The following is a 25648-nucleotide window of genomic DNA, read 5'->3' as shown; positions in this document are numbered from 1 at the left end:
ATATTTTGGATTTTAAAAAAAAGTAAAACCCAGCTAAAGAACCAAAGATAACTGTAACAAGGACAAATACTACAGAAGTTTGAACTAAAATTGATGCTATCAAAGAGAACAAGCAACATTAAAAATGTTGCAAAAGGTACCAGCAAATTTTTTTTGAGCAATTAAAAAATTAATTCCTGTGTCATAACACCTGGTTACAAAGAACACAACTGCAAAGGCAAAATAATGGATTCATAAAGTCTCATTTTTGAATATTATTAATTTTTGCCCCAGATGATAATATATGACGAGTAGACATTTGTCTATTTTTTTTAAATCAATAGATATAAATTGAGGGAATAGATATAAAAAGAGGGATCAACATTCACTCATCACTGAGCCATTCTCATAACCCTTGGATTCACCTTCAAGGTCTCTTCACCTCTTGTTCTCGATACTTATTACTTATTCGTTATTATTATTATTACTACTTCTTTTGTATTTGCAGAGTTTGTTGTTTTTTGCACATGGTTGTTTGACCATTCTGTTTGGTGTAGTCTTTCATAAATGCTGTTGTGTTTCTTGGATATACGTACATACAGTGTATGCCCGCAAGAAAATTAATCTCATATATAACATATATGTACTTTGAACTTTAAACAGAACATTAACTCCTGTCAATACCTTAAATTTTAAAGAGGGCAAAGAATTACAAATAGGTTTAATGTAAAGAATGTGAATAAAACTTTATATTTAATGATCTGAAAGACATTCTACATGCTCAAAGATAAAAATCGTAAATTAGGAGCTAATATTAACTTATACTTTTCTCAGTAATCACTGAGCATTACCTAAAGGCACTGGAACTTGTAGGGGGGATGACTGAAATGTTTCATGGTAAGTTGTATCATTTCAGATAAATTATCAGTAATTTCTTAGAATGGTCAGGACCTGAGCATTGGAGTGTACTGAAAGCAAGGTTCTCATATTACCAGTTGTTGCTGCATGGCTTCATGCCGCTGTTTTAGAATTTCTTCTGTCCTTTGCAGGACACCATACTCTGCTCTCAGTTCTGCCAGCTCTTGGCGTTTCTTCTTATATACTGTACTCTTGCTACGAAGTTTGCTGACATAGCGTTTGAACTAAAATTTAATGAGAACCAGTTAATATAGTCAGTGCTGAAAATAAATTGGGAGGCCTGCTGCCTCCAATACAAAAATACTGAAAAAAAGGTATTATTAGTTTCAGAATTGACAATAATTTATGTCTACAGAACAAAAGCGAGACTGCCAGTGCTAAATATGGCAGTCTCATTTTCTTAGACAACATGGAATAGTCTATAAAAAGTCCTAGGCAGGAAGCCAAAAATAGTCATGAAAATGTATCATGTAGAGCTTTCCCCACCCACTAACTTTCCACCACACATTCCATTAATTTTGGAGCTAAATGTTGAAGCATCTTATTTAAATAATTCATACCAAAGTTTGAACCCTTTCTTCCCCAACCAAAAAAAATTAAAACAAGTTCAGCAGCTAGGCCAAGAATAATTATTATAAGCATAAAAATAATAACACATTCAATACGACGGTGCTGTGATCCATAATTCACATGATCCATAATCCACATAATATCTTAAGCATTTATAGTACAAAGCTAATTTTCATGTTATATAATTATCAAATAGTCTCCAATCTTTGCAATATAATTTGTTCTAGATTTTGCCACTGAAATATTAATTTAAGTAAACTATCTATTTCCACTGAATCAATTAGCCAGATTTCATTTCCATTAAGAAAAGATCTAACAGATACAGTTTACTTATGTTGGATGACTTAAATGTAAATTTATGACTTATAACAATGAAATTGAACAAATATTCATATCATTCACTAATATGGCATAACAAAGCAGTTTAAATGTTCTCAATCAGAAACTGACCAGGTTACTTTTTAAAAATGTATTTGGAGATACAACGTAGAACAGGCCCTTGCAGCCCATCGAGCTACAGCATCAAGCAACCCACCTATTTAACATTTGTTACACTTTATTTCCAAATTGTATTTTATGAAGAAAAAGATCAGCTTTATTTGTTACATATACACTGAAACATATAGTGAAATACATAATTTTGCATGAAATCAAATCAGTGAGAATTGTGCTGGGCAGTTCACAAGTGTCACCTTACTTCCGGCTCCAAAATAGCATGTCCATAACTCGATAACCCTAAGTGTACATCCTTGGAATATAGTAGATTTAAACACCAGGAGAAAGCTCGTACAATCACAGGGAGAATGTACAAATTATTTACAGACAATGGTGGAAATTGAACCCCAAACTTACAGCTACTGCTGTAAAATATTGTGTTAACCCTTACGCTACCATGCCACTTTTTGGCACTTTCTTGTAGTTAATGATGTATTAACTCATGTATATTAAATACTAATATTTAATTCCAAATGGAATGGAACCTTTTTCGCACTCTGTATCAGTCCAGTACTCTGCAAATACAAGTCTTTGTAGCAGTCGGACAGGTTGTCTGTTACAATGGCACCACTCAACACTGAGCATTCATTCTTACAGAATGACAGATTCCACCAACAGCTCAAATCTCTCTGGAGCTCAACTTACGTTCTCTAGTGCATCATAAATGTATATTGGTTATAATACCAATTTAATTATCAATAGATATTGATTACAATTCAGTTTTTGGGATCATAAGGGATAACCCTACACTATTCTATTCCAGGACATATTTACCACCAAATATCTAGTTGTCACATTCAGACTAAAACTAATAGACACATTTAATCATTGGTGAAATAATTACATTGCTGTGGCAAAACACAGCAAGTTATTGATCTTATAGATGAAAGAAAACAACCATAAAAATACGTTAAAATATATCTTTTACCCATTCTTATTAATGATATGCACCCAAATATAAGTAAAGATCCAGAATTTCCATAAGATTTGTTCTATTCTAATGGCACATTGGGTTAGTTTTCAATGTGAAAATCCCAAGAAATGACAAATTATGTAAATGAATTCATTGTTCATGCTGTGTAATTACTTCCTTGGTCTTTCAATAAACTTTCCAAAGTCATGCAAAATTAGTCGTAATTCTGGTCTGACACCTCACTACTTCACCCTGGTCAGTGTAGCGATGGATGCAAATTTCCTGATACTATGGCGGTTGTCTCAACAGCCGCTCAGACTGCAAAACAAGGTCATGAAGGAAATAAATTTATGAATATTAAAGTAAAAGAAAATCAATGCACCTTCATTTTCACGCCAGATTTGGTAGCAACAGTATACTTAATAATTTACAGGCTTGGGTAGTCTCATTACCCCTGAAGTAAACCAGGAGTCCTTCAACAGGAGTAGAACACAGCTCTAGAAATACCAGTTCCCTCCTGAGACTTCCCCAACGTGGTCATTCTTCATTTATACACAATGCTAGCCAAGTAATGCAGAGAAGCAAACCATAATTTCTCAAAACAGAATACCAATCCTAGCCATATCCTAGTCACAAATATAGCTACATTGTAGTACCTGGCAGCAACTACCTTGTCTGAAATCAGATACTTATTGAGGACCAAACACAGGATATGCTAAATTGCTAAATTCTACCTGATTACTCTTTCACAGAATAACAAAAAGCAACAAACTAACAGAAACTGGAATTGTAAAATAAAAAAGTCTTGACTGCATGGGAGAGAGAGGCAACAGCAGGGAAAGGAAAATAAAATTTTCTCCCCATACTGAGAAGGTTCCAGGTTCTTAATTTCATGCTGAAAAAATCTGCCAACTACTGTGTGCAGCCTAATGAATCAACTCCTTACTACAGCATAATTGCAATAAGTTAAAACAAAAATCCAGCTGATGCAACAAAGGGAAATTCAAATACTACAGCAAATTTGTTTCAAAGCTGATTCAATCAATACATTTAACCTTTCAAAACTTTGTGTGAATGCTTTATGTGTCCATGTAAATTCATAAAATATAGTTAAAGTGCCTGCAATTTGCATGATCTGAACCACATTGTAAAATTCTTTGATAAGCATTAAAGAGAAAAAGAAAGCTGTCATCATTTGTAGGGCTGGTACCAGCCACGCATTTGTTTAAGAAAGCTAATCAAAGAGCTACTGAAAAATTTTTAATTTGCAGACTTACTAACAAAGATAAGGAACAAAATTGTTGAAGCTTGCATGTTAATTATACTTTGATCTTCAAAAGATCTATGGAGCCTATTCAAATACTGTGTAAAGAATGCAACATGTGTAACGTATTTGTCATGGGTCATAGCCACCTGTTTTTTGGCAAGCCACAAATGATAATCATAGTTTGGTAACTGGAGCTGCTGCGCTACATACTTAATAGATTACAAGCATCCACCCACTCAGCCTTCCTCCTCTGTAGGTTTCAGACTACACCATAGGTATGCAGCTCCACCTCATGTCAATTAAAAAGAAAATAATATTCACAGCTTAAACTGGAACACACATTTACCCTTAGAAATAACACTTGCAAGAAAATGACTTTTATCCTTTTGAAAATTGAATAATTCTACTAAGCACAATAATCACAAACATTAGATGCAACCAGTGTAATGGAGACTTTAACAAAAGACCTTAAGGGCTATAAATATACAGCCCATACAATTCTCCACGGCCAACAACAGTATTAGCTTGCAGTGTTTATAGATCAATTTGAAACTGGTTGGAGAATATTGTCAGGGCAATATAAAACTGCTCACACAAGCAAACGCCACTCAGGAGCAGAAGTTTCTTACGGTACTGAGAGAGAGGAGACAATGAACTGTTATAAAGTGGAAAATCTTCACCACAATCCTCTCCATTTCCCAATGTAGCCACAATCCAGATTGAGCAATACCATCTTCATTTGTTTAACAGATAGGGACAGGTTATCCCAAAGCACATAGCAAGATGGAATGTAGCAGCATTGATGTTGATGTATTGTTTTTCAGTATATAGTAAAATAACAAGATATACTTCAAATTTAAATATTAGTCTTGCTCAGGAGCTGGGTAGCAGCCTGGTCCCATTCCCCATCTTCAAAATACATTACTTAAATAGCCTTGTATTTAGCAAAATTATTATACAAAAGTGCCTTTGAAGTAGCTTTTGAAGAACAACTTGAAGCAGAATTTTATAACCTGACTTATAAAACCAGAATTTTATAAAGACGCTAATCCTTCTATGCAGTGTCAGATTACTGTAATTGGAATAGATTTCTGCAAATACATGCTGTTTACATTAACACATTCAGCCTTGACTAGGCCCCAATTCTTTAGAGGAAATGGTAGCAAACATCTTTTTACAAGGCTAGGGGGATAAATTCAAACATTTATAGAGGTCAAAACATTTCTGAATAAACAGCTGAGGTGAATGTAATTCACCAGATTGAATTAAATAGTCATTGAAAAGTAGTTAATTGTGTTTTCTGAGCAGCATAAATGAGCGAACTAATACTAAACTAAAACTGTAGAAAGGCATAATGTCTGAACCTTCACATTTCATTTCTCATTACTGTTACTGGTTTCACTAAGGGACTCAACCCAGGCAGAAAGCAACTTGATTCATAATGTTGCTTTCTGAACATTTAAAACCACAACATCCAAACTCACCTCAGTAATACCTGTACAAATTTTCCACCTATGTAGATTTTAGTAACTATGAAGTTTATTGAAGGATTTTGTTGTGGGCAGAAGTATGTTATAATATAACATACAACTGAGTCAAGAATTAACATGGCATCTCTTAATTTTTTTATTAACCCATTAAAGTATCTCGTTTTCAATGCTACATATGTATATATCAGGGATTTATATTGACGAGTTGTTTATGCAAATTTGAATATTGGGTGGTATTCACCATACATATTTTTTTTCTTTCTTTTTCCAATATTTTATTGATTTATTGATTTCTATATAGAAGAATACAGAGTCCAAGAGAATACATATTATAAAAAAGAAAAAATATAATACCAGATACAATATATTGAATCACATTAATGAACTCCTTACTCTATATTCATATAGATTAGATTAATTTGTATATTAGAATATAAACAATTTTATTAAAAAAATACATTTACACCTACTACCAAAGTCAAAGCTGTTTGGGGGAAAAAAGAAAAATAAACTTATCAGATAATAAAATATACTATTAACCAACTTCTGTACTTTCACAAGAAGTCAAAGTTTATGAAAATAATTTAAAAACGGTCCCCACAAATTTTGAATTTTTTTTTTAAAACCACCTGATCTGATATATCCAGCATTTTAACATTATTTTGTCAGGCAGCATATTCCACCACCCCTCCAAACCCAATTTCCTTCCCAGGAAATTTGTAAATGACTCAGCAGGAAAAATAATAACTAATAAAAATATCATCATGTTTGCTTTTGCAATCAGGTTGCCTATGGCCTAGAATCCCAATATCCTTAGAGCACTAATAATATAGACACATGTATTTATCATTACTACTTTGAATTTGCATTATTATTATAGTATTTGTTCAGTTTGCTGAGGCAAAATTATTTGATAAGCTTAATTAGAAGTATTTTGAAAACAAAAGTCCAGTTAAATTCAAAGAAATAGTTCTCAATTGCTAATTATTTGAACGCATCTCAGTAAACGTGACAATAATAAACCAAGACTGTACCAGTACTTTTCTTTTGCAGCCACACTAGAGAATACAAGACCAGGGAGGTCAACCTTCAAATGAAATCGGGTATCCATAACTAGTTTAATCTGCAGAGTTTTCATTGCTATCTCAAAAGAAGCATTATAACACTAGAGAGGCTACAGAGGAGATTTATAAAGATAATACGAAGCCTGAATAATTTTGGTTATGAAGATAGATTAACCATGATGGGGTTGGTTGTTTTGTACAGGAGACAATAATGTGATTGAGATATTCATGATTATATAGGCCTAGGTAGAGTGGATATTAAGGGCTCAGCTCCTTTAGCAGAGAGTTTAACAACCAAGGGACACATATTTAAGGCACATAGAAGTATTAAAGGGTACCTACCACCCCACCAGCCTCTGGGTCCAACATACAATTCTCCGTAACTTCTGCTACCTCCAACGGGATCCCACCACCAAGCACATCTTTTCCTCCCCCCCCCGCTTTCCGCAGGGATCGCTCCCTACACGACTCCCTTGTCCATTCGTTCCCCACCATCCCTTCCCACCGATCTCCCTCCCGGCACTTTTCCTTGCAAGCGGAACAAGTGCTACACATGCCCTTACACTTCCTCCCTCACCATCATTCAGGGCCCCAGACAGTCCTTCCAGGTGAGGCGACACTTCACCTATGAGTTGGCTACGAAGATATACTGTGTCCGGAGCTCCCGGTGCAGTCTTCTATGTATTGGCGAGACCCGACACAGGCTGGGAGACCGTTTCGCTGAACACCTACACTCTGTCTGCCAGAGAAAGCAAGATCTCCCAGTGGCCACACATTTTAATTCCACGTCCCATTCCCATTCTGACGTGTCTATCCACGGCCTCCTTACTGTCAAGATGAAGCCACACTCAGGTTGGAGGAACAACACCTTATATTCCGTCTGGGTAGCCTCCAACCTGACGGCATGAATATTCACTTCTCTAACTTCTGTTAATGCCCCTCCTCCCCTTTACACCCCACCCCTTATTTATTTATTTTATACATTTTTTTAATTTCCCCCCCTTTTTTTCTCTCTCTCTTTTTTTTCCCTCTGTCCCTCTCACTATAACTCCTTGCCTGCTCTCCACCCTCCGGGCTCCCCTCACCGCTTCTCTTTCTCCCCAGGCTTCCCGTCCCATGATCCTTTCCCTTCTCCAGCTCTTAGATCCACCCCTCCCTCCCGTCTTCTATCATTTCGGATCTCCCCCTCCCTCTCCCACTTTCAAATCTCTTACTATCTCTTCTTTCAGTTAGTCCTGATGAAGGGTCCTGGCCCGAAATGTCGACTGTACCTCTTCCTATAGATGCTGCCTGACCTGCTGCGTTCACCAGCATTTTTTGTGTGTGTTGCTTGAATTTCCAGCATCTGCAGATTTCCTGTTGTCTGAGTATTAAAGGGTACTTTTTTTTTCCAACTCGATGTTAGCTGGGCTCTAGAACTCATAACTTGGTATGATAGTAGAGGTAGAAACCCTGATCACATTAGGGATAGAGCAATATAAATCAAATGCTGGCAAATGGGACTAGCTCAGTCAGACAACTGGACTGGCATAACCATATAACTCTATCATCACTTGTGATTGTATCTGCTGGGTTTTACTGCGGCAATTCGCCATGATTTCTTTAGAGACATCTTGAAAATTCATAAATTCTACCACCTAGAAAACAAAAATATACATTATTGCCTCCAAGTTGCATATTATGCTGAAATACATCAATACCCTTTCATGGCAATTGGATAATCCTGGAAAAATATTCCTGCTGGAACTGTGGGAATATGTTGATGATCTGTACAGCTCAAGAGAAAGACCAGCAGCAACTTTTAGAGGCAAGTAGGGTTGAAAAACAAATGCTGATTTTCTTCCATATTCACAAGAACAAATAACTGAAACCTTCAATATTTAAAATAAATAAATTAACAATCTTTTACTTTTCAGGGTCTTCCACCTGAAATATTAAATCTGTTTCTTTCTCCACAGATATAGCCTGATGTGTTGCTCATTTATGGCATTTTGTTCTCATTATAAAAAGATCTCAAATTTTCTCAGAGGTCATAAAGCTCCAAGAAGGCACCAGACCATTTTATCAATTAAAGGGAAAACCCACAGGACAAGGCAGCAAAGCAATTCAGTTTATCACAGTTAACTCCTTGTTGAATAGTACTCTTACAACACCAATGGAACTTTAGAGGTTGGCTTGTGTGACACACACATCACGAATCAATAAACATGTATCAAATTAGAATGTACAACACCTAACAAATACCTTGTTCTTTCTTCAACTGCTGAGATGGTATTGATATAACCTGCTTCAGTTATCTTACCTCATCACCTTTCAGAACTTCCGTGCCATCAAAATCACGAGCCTGACTCGTTTTCTGTGCCAGCTCTTTCTCCATGCTCAGAAGTTCTTCTCTGCATTCTTGTAGCTCTTCAGCCTTTGCCTCTTTTTTGCGGGAAATGATAGATGCCTGGATGAAATTTAAATTTTACTTTAGAAATTGGTTATTTCTAAAGTCTCATTACAGTTGAAACCAGTCCAAACGTACACATCTTTGGAACTCATGTTGAAGTTGTCACATGCTGGACCCACGGTCTGTGGGAAAGCACATACCACACTCCGAACTTTGCTCGAAATTCATCTCGAACAACGGGCTCTTTCTTGGAAGTAGTGGCCCTTCTTCCTTGAAGCCATTCATTTGCACAGAGCAGTTCATGCAACGAGGAAGCTTCCCACGACATCCTCTGCCATTTTTCCTCCTGTCTGCTCCACAGCTCCCGCCAAAAGGACCACGAACCCCACCAGTGTCCGTCACAAATCTCTCTCCACCCAGCTTTCTCTAGAACCTTCCCCCAATTCCACCATCCTGATTAGCACTAAGTTGAACATCATAGCCCCTTACCTTTAACCGGAAATCCAAACATGCTATAAGAAGAACGCACTGTTTTTTCAGAACTGCTAGAATGAAATACCTACAGCATAGCAGTAAAAACCTTAACCAGGGCTTGGCACATATATTATTTCAAAAGGAGATGGTGGAAATCAGAAACAAGCAAAAATACTAATCCTTTTCATCAATCTCTCAGCAGAAGCTGAAGTACTGTATTGAACTTCTAGACAAAAATCTAAAGCTTCAAAATTATGTGCTATTTCTGCAACACCATTGCCTATTATATTGTTCAACTTAACTACATGTGTTGAAAGAATCTAGTAGTTTGGGTATTCAAAAGCAAGCAGAGTCACATGATGACAGGAGTATCAACAACAAGTGTTTTCTGGATTGGGGACATACCAGAGAAAAGCTGTATTTTACTGGTATGTCTCCAATCCAGAAAAGACTTGCCTGTGGAATTAGAAGAGACTTGCCCAGTGCGTTTTCAGTCCAAAATCAAGAATGATTTTGACATTGTAAAAAAAGAGTGAATTGTAGCAAAAAAAAATGGGAGACAAAGTTAAAGTGATTGGTAAAAAACAAAATGGAGGAGGGGGCTTGAAGAAACCCTTTCTTATGCAAGCTATGATCAAGAAAGAGCTGGTTAGGTGGATTAATTGGAAGGGAAACTACAACTTGAAAAGAAAAAAAATATCCAGACAGGGCTATAGGAAGAGCAGAGGCAACATGATTAGCTGGTTGGATCTAACATGGAGTCAGTACAGGCATTTTGGTTCTAATATTGACACAACAATCTGCAGATGCTTGGGATCCAGAGCAAAAAAACATAAACTGCCAGAGGAACTACTGGAAATATTACACTTGGTTCTTTCATTCAAATCATTGATTCAAATAACTTACAGCTGCCCTCAGCATCAACCCTTGCAGTCACCCACTAATTATACCCCCAACCCCAAAAATATTCACTTATTCCTATTCTCTTCTCTTTGTTCATTACCAAGTCTGAATCGACAACATGTGCTCTAATTTTGCTTACCCTTTCAACATTAGTGAATGAGCCTCCTGAATTTGAGTCAGTTTCATCAGACACAGTTCTCAACCCAAGTACTGGAAGCACCTCCCCATTGAATTCTATGAGAAGGAGTCTGACAGTGGAACATATTTGTCTCAAGAGCAGCAATCAGCCATGTAAAAATTCAGGTCATACACCTTCACTCAGGAGTAATGAATGTCTCTATAGTTACGAAGGTCACTGCCTGCAGTTTCACTTTTCAAGCCAATACTTTTCATCACCAAAGAGGATACTCCCAACCAAGGATAAAAATTGTTGTAAAGGCTAAAATAGATAAAGGTCATATATTGGAGAGGCTGGCAGTAGAAGATTAATTACTACGTTTAGATTTGAAGGTTCCAAGCAAACAAGGACTGAAATTTGTAGTTACTGACCATAAAATTCCAAATTTCTTCAGATGGTGTCAAAAAATTGAAAAATTTCAAAATATACCTTTGTGTAAAACAAAAACTTGCAAGAGTAAATACAGCAACTTCAAGCTATTCTAACTCTGATGGTGGGGGACCTGGGGCAAAATTAATAGTCACGTACATTTCCTAAATTGGTTAATTTGCTCAGGTCTAATCTCCTTGTCTGTGCCAGTTCTGCATAGCTCTAAATTCCCCAATCTTTCCAACATATACCAACCCAAGAAGCTCCTAATCTTAAATTTAATTTTAAGATTAAGTTCAATTTTCAGAATAATTGTGCACCCCTCATTTGAGTCTCTCCCACTACTGGAAACATCTCAAAATCTATCCTCTCATACCTTCCTGACGCTGAGAACATCTGCACAAGCACCTTTACAAAAAAAACAGCATCCATCAACTCCTCCGCCAGCCAGGTCATGCTCTCTTCTCGCAGCTACAGGAGGTGGTACAGGAGCCTCAGGACCCATGCCACCAGGTTCAAGAACAGTTACTACCTACAACCATCAGCCTCTTGAACCAGAGGGGATAACTTCATTTGCCCCATCATTGAACTACTCCTATGACCTATGGACTCACTTTCAAGGACTCTACAACTCAACTTTGTCAATATTTATTGTTTATTTAATTATTATTATATTTTTCTTCTCATTTTGTATTAGCACAGTTTGCTGACTTTTGCATCTTAGTTGTTGTCCATTCCATTGGAGGCAGTCTTTCATTGACTCTATTGTGTTACTTCTATTTACTGCGAATGCCTGCAAGAAAATGAAACTCAGGGTTGTATATGGTGACATACATGTACTTTGATAATAAATTTACTTTGAACTATTGAACTCCTAGTTATAGCATGTGTTTCAGTAAGATCATCCCTCATCCTTTAACTCCAAAAGAAAATCTAATTTCTTTAGTAACCATAATAAGACCACCCTCTCATTTGAGGAGTTAGCTTAATGAATCTCTTTAGAACTGCCTCCAACACTGGTACGTCCTTTGATAAATAAAGGCAAAACAGCAGTTCAATAAAGACTTTTTTTTCAATGGAGGTAATAAAGAATTTTTTTTACTACAAGTGGTATTTGGGAATGCAAACTGGCTGGAGGACATATTACCACTATTAGTCAAAGTTTAAAGTTCAAAGTGAATTTATTATCGGAGTATATATTTGTCATCATATACAATCCTGAGATTTACTTTCTTGTGGGCTTACACAGTCAATCGAAGAAACACAACAGAATCAATGAAAGACTTCACTCAGCAGATGCTGGAACACACACATCAAAGTTGCTGGTGAACGCAGCAGGCCAGGCAGCACCTCTAGGAAAAGGTACAGTCGATGCACTCAACAGGACGGACAAACAGTGTGCAAATGAGAACAAACTATACAAGTGTAAAAGAGAGAGAAAAAAATAAATAAGCAACAAATATCAAGGACATGAGACGAAGAGTCCTTGAAAGTGAGTCCATTGGTGTGGGAACAGTTCAATAATGGGGCAGGTGAAGCTGAGTGAATTTATCCCCTTTGTTTCAAGAGCCTGACGGTTAAGGGGTTATAACTTCCCCTGAATCTGATGGTGTGAGTCCTGAGGCTCACAGTCATACGTACAAAACAAGTAGAGCAGGGGGCTACAGCCTTGTGTTGTATCTATGCTGATAGAGATTGTGGAAGAGATGTTATTGCCAATCTAAACTGACTGTGTAAGGACTGATTATTCTTTATACAGGCAGCTTCTGCCACCAGATTATACACGTCCATTGGGTATTTAATGACATGCAATGGTAGTTTTTAATGGGCTCCCATATGCCATTGATAAAAGTATTATCATACCTGCCAAAGACTAGGTTCTTTGCTGAGTTCCAGTTGGCAACCAATGGCACTTTATCATATTAATTGGCTGTAACTGCCAAGCCAAAGATTTGCACTCCATTAAATATTTATTAGTCAATATTGACACCTACAACATTTTTTGAAGGGAATCTATTGACAGCACACTTCCTTTTCTAATGGTTTACATTTTCCTTACCTGTTGGCGGAAAAGAAAAAGTTTGTCATCCATTGGATCGTTTCTCATCATTCTCTTTTCAATTAGTTGGTTAATTTGTGTATTAACTTCCTGGATCTAAAAGAAAAATCAATCATATCAAAATAGTGAACTGCTTCTAGAAATACAGACTTTTAAAAAGTACCAAGAAATTGAGAGAACGTTCTAATTATAGGACACAAACACAACGACTAGAAAATTAACCTAGAGGCATAGATACTTATACAAGTACAGAGCAGAAAGAGTTAGATGGACACAGGCGTAAAATGAGAAGATAGGGTGGGGGGGGTACTCTCATTTCAATTCTGTCTTTTGTCCTTGTATAAGTTTTGCACTTGCTTTTGCTATTATTTTCAAATTTTAGAATTCCTAATATTTTGTTTTCAAAAGGAAAGACTTTAATTAAAATACAAATATTAGATAAAAAGTTTGGGAAAAAATAGTATTGTTATTTAACAAAATGTGTGACTGGATAAGGATCAGATATTTTTCTCTTCCTTAGCAATGGGTATTGAAGACAAGGAGCTGCAGTTGTCACCTCAGTAGGTACCAACCCAGAGAATTACATTTTCCCTGGCTGGCTTAAATTAGCAATCTGTGACTCCTGAGTACTGCCCAAATGGACAAGGAATTCAGAACTATCCTGAAAAATGCTTGCTGCCATTCCAACAACACTTTAACCGCTGGATTCTCATTGAGTAAGGCAGCAGACACCAACTTTGTGCAATTTCACACCTATTATGCTGAGAAATGTAGGTGCCAAAACAGCAGCATCTTCAGCAACCCCAGTAATTTCAACGGAGAAGAATGGCTCCCAAGCAATTGATATGTTTAAGTAATTTACATTTTTAAACCAGATTAACTGAAATATGTTTAATTGGTAAGTGTATTCATTATTTAAGTTTGCTTAAATACAAGTTTAATTTTAATACTAATCTTGGGCAAAGACTTAAATCAGCTGTTGAAGAACCTTTAAGGTGGGGCTCTGCAGTTTTTGGCAGAAATTTCAGTGCAGTGTATAACTCCACTGATTAGTAGTTGGCTTCTGGGAACTAGTTGTCGGCCCTTGCCTGTAAATAAGGTACATTAGAGATAGGTCTTTGGTGCTGTGCCATCTTAAGAGGCAAGCCTAATACCATTCATTGGAAAGAACTATTCAATTTCTGGTAAATTAACCCGTTTTCCCTTAGGTCTGGGTTAATGAGCAGGCGAGAAAGGATAGTGTATCCTTTAAGTGAAGTACAAGTCCCCAAAAAATAGTCTAGTTGATGATAACAATGCTGCAAGCTCACAAGTGCTGCAGGTATAGTTTTCACGTTAAGGAAGGTTGAACAGAACTATCTCACAGGTTACATGTTGTGTTTCACAGAGTCAGAATGACACTGTTGTGTTAATTTAATCAGTAAGCCGTTAGGGAAAGTTGCAAAACATTCCATTAGTTTGGAAAGTACTCATAATTTATACATAATGCACAAAAGAGTACCTTGATGGCTAAAACTGTAATACTATTAAACACAATCATCAAATGTAGCAAAAAAATACAAACATTTCATGAAATTGTGATGACAGAAATTGTCATTTCATATAACCATATAACAATTACAGCATGGAAACAGGCCATCTCGGCCCTTCTAGTCCATGCCGAACTCACTCTCACCTAGTCCCATCGACATGCACTCAGCCCATAACCCTCCATTCCTTTCCTGTCCATATATCTATCCAATTTAACTTTAAACATAGAAACATAGAAAATAGGTGCAGGAGTAGGCCATTTGGCCCTTTGAGCCTGCACCGCCATTTATTATGATCATGGCTGATCATCCAACTCAGAACCCTGCACCAGCCTTCCCTCCATACCCTCTGATCCCCCTAGCCACAAGGGCCATATCTAACTCCCTCTTAAATATAGCCAATGAACTGGCCTCAACTGTTTCCTGTGGCAGAGAATTCCACAGATTCACCACTCGCTGTGTGAAGAAGTTTTTCCTAATCTCAGTCCTAAAAGGCTTTGCCTTTATCCTCAAACCGTGACCCCTCGTTCTGGACTTCCCCAACATCGGAAACAATCTTCCTGCATCTAGCCTGTCCAATCCCTTTAGGATTTTATACGTTTCAATCAGATCCCCCCTCAATTTTCTAAATTCCAACGAGTACAAGCCTGGTTCATCCAGTCTTTCTTCATATGAAAGTCCTGCCATCCCAGGAATCAATCTGGTGAACCTTCTTTGTACTCCCTCTATGGCAAGGATGTCTTTCTCCTATGATTTCAGGTCTCCCCCTCCCACTTCCAAATCTCTTACTATCTCTTTTTTCCATTGGGATAGATTTCCCCTTTATTTTGTTGTATTTCTTTATAATTTACAGGAAATAACAGGCAGGATAGACAAAAGAGAGTCAGTGGATGTTATGTATTCGGATTTTCAGACGCCTTTGACAAGTCGCCACACAGGTGGCTGCTTAACAAGACCCCATGGTATTATCCTAGCATGGATAGAAGATTGGCAAGAGGCAAAGGGTGGGAATAAAGTGGACCTTTACTCATTGGTAGCCGGTGACTAGTGACGTTCCACAGGGGTTGGGACTCTTCTTTTCATATTATATGTTAACGATTTGGATAATGGAATTGATGGCTTTGTATCTAGGTTTGCAAATGATACAAACATAGGTGGAAGGGCAGATAGTGTTGAGGAGGCAAGAGATCTGCAGCAGGAATTAGACAGGTTGGGCAAATGGGCAAAGAAATGTTATAGGGCATTGCTCAGACTAAATTTGGAGTATTGTGAGCAATTTAGGGTCCTTATCTAAGAAAAGATGTGTTTGCACTGGAAAAGGGTCAAGAGGAGGTTAACGAGAATGATAACCAGAATGAAAGGGTTAACATATGAGGAGTGTTTGATGGCTCTGGGTCTCTACTTATTGGAGTTAGAAGAATGAAGTGGGGGGGGATCTCATTGAAACCTATCGAACATAGAAAGGCCTAGATAGAGTGGATGCAGAGAGGATGTTTCCTATAGTGGGGGAATCTAGGACCAGAGGAACAGCCTCAGAATAGAGGGACATACATTTAGAACAAAGATGAGGTAAAATTTCTTTAACCAGAGGGTGGTGAATCTGTGGAAATCATTGTTGATATGTTCTTGATTAATCAGGGCATCAAAGGATATGGGGGGGGGGAGAGAAGGCAAGAAGGCAGAAGAATGGAGTTGAAAGGGATCCTTATGGAATGGTGGAGCAGATTCAATGGGCCAAATGGTGCAATTCTGTTCCTGTGTCTTTTGGTCATAATTTAACACACTAAGAATGTGATAAATTAGGTCCATTTGAGGCACGTGGGGCACCATAGTTGTCAATCCATATCAAAAAAAATTATAAAGAATGTACACAAGGTACATTCACTATAATCAACATCCAAAGCGATGTAAAACACTGTCATGTCACTGCACCTTAGCTTCAAGATCATTGAGGTCAGATTGTCCCATAGCAGGTTCCATGGCCACCTTTTGTAAGAAATGAACAGTTTTCTTTTTGCTCTCTAATTCCTTAGGAAGTTTGTCAGAAACCATGTAGGTATTAAATTTGATCTCTTCATCCAGCCTCTTCATCAAACCTGAAATGAACAAGCAGTTATTATCAAGCAGAGACAATAAAGTATTTTAATCTCAAAACAAAACCAGGCACATTAATTGACAGTTACTGATTGTTTCTTTTGAATAGATTATATTTTTGGTTTTTTAAAAATTCCATATCACATTACTCAGCATGTTAACTTTTGAATCTTTATTGTAGATAATATTTATTATAGATTCTACAATATGCTGGTCTATTTTTCAGGGACTTGGATATTTTTCAAATCTACAATTGTCAGCACTCACATTCACAAATGTTTAAAACCATCATCACTTCCATCGAAAGGCTTAAATAAACCTCACAGTCCGGATATTAGGCAGATCACCTCAAATACTGAATAATATTTTCATTTCATCATGGAACAACTATGCCTTCTGCAGGCTGAACATGAGATTTCATTTACAGAGAACTTTGTATCCAGTGTAAATCCTTATACAAGAAGTTTATACTCTCTCAAGATAACTCAACACCACCTTCTTAAAAACAATTAAAAGCAAGACATTACAAGCACTACTCATTTCCTATAAATGAATAAAAATGGGAACTATTAACCTTTACTCGTAAAGGACATGAAAAACTGTGAAGCAATGAAATATTGTAAGACAACGAGTGATTGCAAAATATAACATTCTATGCAGATTTGTTGTCAATTTTTTTTCCATCCATGACACTAGACAACAAAGATTTTGCTTCCTGAATACTTTTGGGTACATCTTATGGATTTTGAGCTGCTGAATATCACCATGAAATTTCCCTATCACGCAGCATTTTTGAAATCGGCTATATTTGGCATTTCAATTTATAATTCAAGTTACTTAAAACAGGGGTCCCCAACCTTTATCGCACCGCGGACCGGTTTAATATGGACAATATTCTTGCGGACCGGCCGACGGTTGGGGGGGGGGGGTGGAGTGTTCAAGCTCAACGGTGCGTGACAGGGAATGAGGAAAGGTGCAGCTGACTCATATCGTTTCATATCACCAAATCACACCGTTTCCTCATGGCCCAGTAGCACATGCTTTGCGGCCCGGTGGTTGAGGACCACTGAATTAAAATGTTGCTCAAAATGTAATCTGAAAAGTTTTCTACCTTGTCCAGGCATAACTGGGCATGCTTAGGCAGGGGAGATGCTGCATGGCAGGTTTTGGAAAGGCTATAAATTTCTGTTAAGGATTTTGATATTTGAGATATATAATTCGAAAAATAACTGATGTCAAATTTAAGGAAGGCACTTTTGTGGTCCACAAACAGGTCACCAATGACAGGTAATTTCACGAACTTCTACTGGAACCGGAGAAAATTGCATGGAAGGCATTCAAGGATGTTGTTCAAAATTTTCTTGGCAATTACAGAGCACCAAACTATCTGCAGCTGGTTGATGATACTTGTATGCTTCAAACATACAAAACCATGAAGTGTAACATGTCGCTAAAGATTCATTTTCTATATTCCCACTTAGACTTCTTCCCTGCAAATCCTGGCACTGTCAGCGACGAGCATGGTGAAAGGTTTCACCAGGACATTGCGGTCATGGAGGAACGGTATCAGGGCAACTGGAATTCATCAATGCTGGCCGATTATTGTTGGTCACTTAAGCAAGAAGCCTCAGACACTGAGTACAAATGAATATAATCAACAAAACATTTTTAGCTTAGTTGAACTATTGCAAAGCATCAGCACCATTATGCAATTAAACACATTATATTCGTAAAAGTTATTTCTTTTTTCTCCAAATTCTTATGTGATACAAGTAGTCTGAAACTATATTTGCGTTCAGCTTCAAACGATCTATCATGAACAAAAAAAAATTCTGAGGATACAACACTTCCGAAAAAATTTGTTGTCTGGTGTAATCACTCTACTATCACCCAAGAGCAGATCCAAGCAACATCCAGGTTTCAGCCAGCAGTAACATAAATAACAGGAAATTACCATCTGATAAGAATATATCTAATCACTCCCCTTTTACCCTTCAACAGTGAGACCATGACTTAATTCCTGATTGTTGCACACCTTCACTTAAAGCTAAGAAGATTAAAATTAAGCCGCTCAAGGTATAGGAAGTGGGAAGATTAGCAAATGAAGGAAAACTGAATAGGCCAGCTGGTTGGCATCTGTAATACAATGTTCTAGTCCTTGATTTTGACATAACAGTCTAAATTTATCTACACCCCTGCAACGAATATTCTCAATACTGGTACTCCACAAGGTTGCGTCCTCAGACCCTACCCTACTGCCTGTGCACTCAGGGCTGCGTGGCCAGATTCTGCTCTAGTTTCTTCTACAAGTTTGCAGATGATACCAGCGTAACGGGCCCGATCTCAAATAACGATCAGTTGGAGGAAAGAAATAGAGAGCGCAGTAACATGTTGTCATGGCAACAGGCTTTCCCTCAATGTCAGCAAAGCTAAGAGGAGTGATGCACATACTCCTGTCCATATAAATAGTGTCAAGGTTGAAAGGATTGAGAATTTTCAATTACTTGGTGTAAGCATCACCAGCATCTTGCTCTGGTCCAACCATGTGGTCACCACAGCCAAAAAAGCTCACCAATGCCTCTACTTTCTCAGGAAGCTACATAAGTTCGGCACATCCCTGTGGAGCCCTACCAACTTTTATGTGTGGACCATAGAGAGTATTCTATCTGGTGCATAATGGTTTGGGATGGCAACTGCTCTGCCTGTGACTACAAGAAACTGTAGAGTGTGGACACAGCTCAGCACATCGTGGAAAACAGCCTCCCCTCCATTGACACTGTCAATACATATTGCTGCCTCAGTAAAGAGGCCAACATAATCAAAGACCCCTGCCTCTCTTTCACCCTTTCCAACAGGCAGAAGATACAGAAGGCCAAAAGCATGTACCACCAGGCCCAAGGACAGCTTCTACTCTTGTGTTGAATGGTTCTCTAGTACGATCAGATGGACTCTTGACTTCACACTCTACCTCGTTAAGATCTTGCACCTTATTGTCTACCCGCACTGCACTTTCTCTGTAGTTGTTAAACTTCATTGTGCATTCTGTTATTGATTTATCTACTTCAGTGCACTATTGATCTGTATGAATAGAATCCGAGACAAGCTTTTCACTGTACTTCTGCACGAGACAATAATAAGCCAGTCCAATTCCATTTTCTATTTCAACCTAAATTTACTTTGATATTGTAGAACTTACAGTGGATAAATTATGTTTGTAGTGAAACAATATATATCAATTCCATGGAAAATAGCAGGCAGTTCAATGGCTCTTTTCCATGAACTCATCTGCACATATCAAAAATAATTAATGGTGTCACAAGATATCACATTAAAGACTTCTTTACAGCGCAAATATTGAAAGAAAATTAGCTCTTACTAGCTAGACAGGCTAAGAATAAGGCAATACAAATATTTCAAACATTAGTCTGAAGGAGAGATATAGAAGCTGCCACCTAGCCCATTAATATGTCAACAGAGTGAAATGTTCCTCGTTCATTCATTCATTATGTGCCGTGTCGTATGACATGGGCAATCATGGTCTTTCCATGACCATAATTGTTCTTGGCACATTTTTCTACAGAAGCCTTCTTCTGCGCAGGGTCTTTACAAGACGGGTAACTCCAGTCATTATCAATAATCTTCAGAGATTGTCTACCTGGTGTCAGTGGTCACATAACCAGAACTAGTGATACGCACCAGCTGCTCGTACAGCCATCCACCACCTGCTTCCATGGCTTCACATGACCCTGATCAGGGGCCTAAGCAGGTGCTACAACTTGCCCAGGCTAGCAGAAGGAAGGAGCACCTTGCGCCTTCTTTGGTAGAGGTGTATCTCCACCCTGCCGCCCTGCCACCCAGAAATATTCCCACTTCTGCAAAATTAATAAGCATACATAATCTGCATTCTCTCTATCCACCCACATAGTGGCGGAAATCTGAATGAGTTGATGTAAGAGAAAGACTGTGGAATGCATGTGGTCGGAGTGCAATAAGTGTGTGCGTGTATATATACATATAAAGATATAAACAGTATGTTTGTTGTATAGGTACACATACATACAATGATGCTAGAAAGTTTGTGAACACAGTAGAATTTTCTTTATTTCTGCATAAATATGACCTAAAATGTGATCAGATCTTCATGCAAGTCCTAAAACTCGATAGAGAGAACCCACTTAAATAAATAACACAAAAAAATTATACTTGTTCATTTACTTATTTATTGAGAAAAATGATCCAATACAGGTGTCCCCCGCTTTTCGAACATTCGCTTTACGAAACCTCACTGTTACGAAAGACCTACATTAGTACCGTTTTCGCTTTCAGAAGGTGTTTTCACTGTTACGAAAAAAAATCAGCGCGCGATAAAAGGCAGCCTACGCCTCGAGCAGCTGCTCTCCCCTGGATTCGGAACGGCATTCTCGCCGGCATTTCTTAAACATGTGCCTGTGAGCAGTCATTTGCAAGATGAGTTCTATGGTATCGAAAAAGCCTACAAGAGTTCGTAAGGGTGTTACACTTAGCGTAAAACTAGACATAATTAAGCGTTTCGATCACGGTGAACGAAGTAAGGACAAAGTGAGTTTGGCTTGTGGAAGCTGGCGAACATGATGTTGAAGAGTTTTTGGCATCCCATGACCAAGATCTGATAGATGAAGAGCTGATACAATTGGAAGAAAAAAGGATAACAATCGAAACCGAATGAGTAATGATAAAGTACGACTTTAATTTTGAAAGAGTACGTCGATTTAGGGGATATTTGCAGAATGGTTTGAGTACTTACAAAAAACTGTGTGATAGAAAAATGCGCAAGGCTCAGCAGTCAAGCAAGCCTTCCACATCAGCCACAGTAGACCACGAACCTCGACCTTCGACATCGAAGCGGGCAGAGATAGAAGATGACCTGCCTGCCATAATGGAAACAGATGATGACGAGATGACACCCCAGTGTCCCACCACCCCAACATCCAGGCCACGGACAGATACCGATTCGTGGAGAATGCAGCGGTAGCCGGGAGGCACACAGCACATCTTTAAGAAAAGAGCCGAAATAAACATGCTAATTAATTAGGTGCCACCACCCCGTAATTGTCGGCCCAGATCAGAGACGACGCAATCGGAAATCGGCACTGATCTGGGTCGACAATTACGTGCCGGGCGGCACCTAATTAATTAGCATGTTTGTTTCGGCTTTTTTCTTAAAGATATGCTGTGTGCCTCCTAGCTACCGCGGCAATGTATCGCTCGGCGGCCTGGAGGGTGGGGGCCACTGCACCACCCAAACTCCAACTCAGTCTAACACACAATCATCAGTGTGCTCGGCGCTGTCTTCCCGATTCCGGTAACTGATACTACACTGTACATACATTATTTCTACTTTATATCGGCTGTGTATTTTTATGTGTTATTTGGTATGATTTGGCAGCTTCATAGCTTCAAGGTTACTGGAGAGCGCTTGCGCCGTGTTTTTGCCAACAGCGCTTGCGTAAGATTTTCTGCCGACAGTGCTTGCGTGAGATTTTCGTTATGGAGAACAGTGCAGTAATGATTGTGGAAAAGTATTTCTACTTTATATAGGCTGTGTATTTATCATATCATTCCTGCTTTTACTATATGTTACTGTCATTTTAGGTTTTATGTGTTATTTGGCATGATTTGGTAGGTTATTTTTGGGTCTGCAAACGCTCACAAAATCTTCCCATATAAATAAATGGTAATTGCTTCTTTGCTTTACAACATTTCGGCTTACGAACTGTTTCATAGGAACGCTCTACCTTCAGATGCGGGGGAAACCTGTATTACATTTATTTGTTGGGAAAAGTATTTGAATCTTTGTTTTCAGTAACTAGTATGACCCCCCCTTGTACAGCAATAACTTAACCAAGTGTTTCCGGTAACTGTTGATCAGTTCTGCACATCAGCTTTAAGGAATTTTAGGCCATTCCTCCTCACAAAACTGCTTCAACTCTGGGATGTTGGTAGGCTTCCTTGCATGAACTGCTTGCTTCAGGTCCTTCCACAATATTTCTCTTGGATTACAGTCAGGACTTTGACTCAGCCATTCCAAAACACAGATTTTCTTCTTTTTAAACCATTCTGTTGTAGATTTACTCTTGTCTTTTGGATCATTGTCTTGCTGCATTATCCAACTTCTATTAAGCTTCAGGTGACTAAATGCTACCTTGACATTCTCCTGTAAAATGTCTTGATACAATTTTGAATTCATTGTTCCCTCAATGATTGCAAGTTGTCTAGGCCCTGAGACAGCAAAGCAGCCCCAAACCATGATGCTCCTTCCACCATGCGTCACAGTAGGGATGAGGTTTTGGTGTTGGTGTGCAGTGCCCTGTTTCCTCCAAACATAGCAATGTGCATTTCTGCCAAAAAGTTCAACTTTTGTCTCATCTGTCCACAGAACATTGTCCCAGCAGCATTGCAGAACATCCAGGTGATCTTTTACAAACTTGAGATGTGCAGCAATTTTTTTTTTGGAGATCAGTGGTTTCCCCCAATGTTTCTTCCATGAACACCATTCTTGTTCAGTCTTTTTCTTATAGTGGACACACAAACAGAGACTTTAGCAAGTTCTAGAGATTTCTGCAGATCTTTGGCTGTTAACTTTGGGTTCTTTTTCACCTCCTTCAGCATTGTACATTGCGCTCTTGGTGTGATATTTGCCGGATGCCCACTACAGGGTAGAGTAGCAACAATACTGAGTTTCCTCCATTTGTAGACCATTTCTCTTACTGTGGACTGATGAACATTCAGTTCTTTAGAAGCACTTTTGTAGGCTTTCCCAGCTTCATGCATCTCTACAATTCTTCTTCTAAGGTTCTCTGAAAGTTGTTTTGATCAAGCCATGGTACACATAAACAGATCTTTCCTGCGAAGAGCAGGCTCTGTCAGTAACCTGACTTTGTGTGTCCTTTTTTTTTAATATATAAGGCAGGACACCTCTACAACTCACACCTCCAATGTCATCTCATTGATTGGAATACCTGAATCCAAATAGCTTTTGTAGAAAGCATTACCCCAGAGGTTCACATACTTTTTCCAACAAATACACATAACATTAGATCACTTTTCTCAATAAATAAATGAAAAAGTACAATGTTTTTGTGTTATTTATTTAATCTGGATCTCTTTATCTAGTTTTAGGACTTCCATGAAGATCTAATCACATTTTAGGTCATATTTATGCAGAAATAGAGAAAATTCTACATTGTTCACAAACTTTCTAGCATCACTGTATGCTCAACTATCACTGTCTGTGCATTTGAGCCAAGTATCCTAACACTTTGGCTTTCTTTGTCCACTGGGCAAAACCTTTGCTTTATCAATAGCATACAATAACAAGTGTGCAATGACCATCCCGCATTTTTAAAAAAAATCACAAAAGGGATTATCCACTCCTCAGAATTGGAGTAGAGACAAACTATTCTTAAACCTAAGGATTTGCACAAGAAGGATATCTTTCCACAAGGCAGAGCAGTTTCATGAACAATCCAATTCTGTAGCCATTTTGTTTACATTTATCCTGGTATTTCAGTTTGAACACATTCTAGTAAGCTTGTACTGTTCAGTTTTACACTTACTTTCAGGCTTTGCGTCTGCTGAAGCCTGCCGGAGGTCCTTCAATTGCTGTTGTGCTCTCTGTAGTCTTTGCTCTGCATGGAATAACTGCAAAATTAAATATATCATATAAAATCCAGCACAATAAAAATGGCAAAAGATGACAAAAGGATATTTATTTAAAATGGGTCAAGGCTAAGCATAAATTTACTCACATAAGATTAAACTCTCAACAGTCTTTCATGTTTCACAGATATTGGCCCAGATTAAGTTACTATGGCACTTGCTGCTGACTTCAAATTAAAGCTGCTCAAAAAGAACTGGCAATTTTCATGGTATAAAATTTACCATTTGCCAGCATCTGTTTTTGTCAGGAACCATGTCCACAAATAGCAATGTCATTAACCAAACTAAAGGTAAATCACAAAAGAATAAAATGACTGACAGTGAAATGTCTGACATAAATTTTACAACTGATAGGTTACACAGTGCAAAACAAAGATTAAATTAATCCCTCCATTTTTATATACTTCAGTTTAATTCATAAAGATCAATTTTTAAAATTGCTGATTTTTAAAATATTTTATAGGGCAGAAGTGATACATAAAATTTGAAAGCCAGAGCAATTGTCTAGCTGTAATCATGGCTTAGCACTATCTTAGTCCTCAAGTAACACAACTTAGCATTTTGAATTCTTGTTTCCCTCCCAAAAGAAATAGTTCATAAAGACCCAAAGTTACTTTTAGAATGCTTATTTCTTAAGATAATAATGGACATGGCTTCAAAACTGTGAAGGACCAGACTTGGTTTTCTGGTTTAATGGTACAGTACATATGGTATGTATATTCCAGAAGTGTTTCACATTCAATGTAATGTCTGCAGTTCTGCTGCCATTACACCGCAGTACCCGAGCCATTGTCTTCATAATGAAAATTAAACCTGGTCCCAAAACAAAGCACAACTTATCCTGAGTTAGGATAATAATTGGCACAAGTTTGTGCAGTTATAATCCTTTCTCATTTTAAACTAGCGTCTTCAGACTCAAGTACACAATATGCTTCTATCAGTCAAATGCCAACATCAAAGATTTCCTCCTACTTATATAGAGTCCGGAAATGATGCACGTATGATCAACAATTCAGTACAGTTTCAGGGCTTAGTAACACATTTCATTAAACTTGGATAATATGCCGCCCACTGACTTCAGGTATTGAGTACAATAAAATAATTGTAGTATTATATTTTGTGCAGTTAGTAAGTATACAACCTTTTGGATTAAATTTAGGAAACTAGTGAAGTTTTCTTTCATGAATTTCTGATCAAATTAATACAACAGTGTCATTCTAATTCTTGTGAGCAGAATTCTGAAGCTACTCAGGGTA

At 37.9% G+C, this 25648-nt stretch overlaps 1 protein-coding gene across 2 annotated transcripts in view; it reads right to left on the bottom strand.

Annotated features, from left to right (window-relative positions):
• ift81 (intraflagellar transport 81 homolog) overlaps window positions 1-25648 on the bottom strand; it is a 63488-nt gene that overhangs the window by 26046 nt on the left and 11794 nt on the right. For both annotated transcript variants that reach the window (XM_063034231.1, XM_063034232.1), the window contains 5 exons: window positions 24290-24374; window positions 16533-16696; window positions 13072-13167; window positions 8999-9145; window positions 972-1121 (listed from right to left, as the gene is read on the bottom strand). In XM_063034231.1, the coding sequence (XP_062890301.1) occupies window positions 972-1121; window positions 8999-9145; window positions 13072-13167; window positions 16533-16696; window positions 24290-24374 (642 nt within the window). The remainder of the gene's footprint in view (window positions 1-971; window positions 1122-8998; window positions 9146-13071; window positions 13168-16532; window positions 16697-24289; window positions 24375-25648) is intronic.

Source organism: Mobula hypostoma, chromosome 27, assembly GCF_963921235.1.
Source record: "Mobula hypostoma chromosome 27, sMobHyp1.1, whole genome shotgun sequence".
Taxonomy (NCBI): domain Eukaryota; kingdom Metazoa; phylum Chordata; class Chondrichthyes; order Myliobatiformes; family Myliobatidae; genus Mobula; species Mobula hypostoma.
This window is presented reverse-complemented; position numbering and strand designations above follow the sequence as displayed.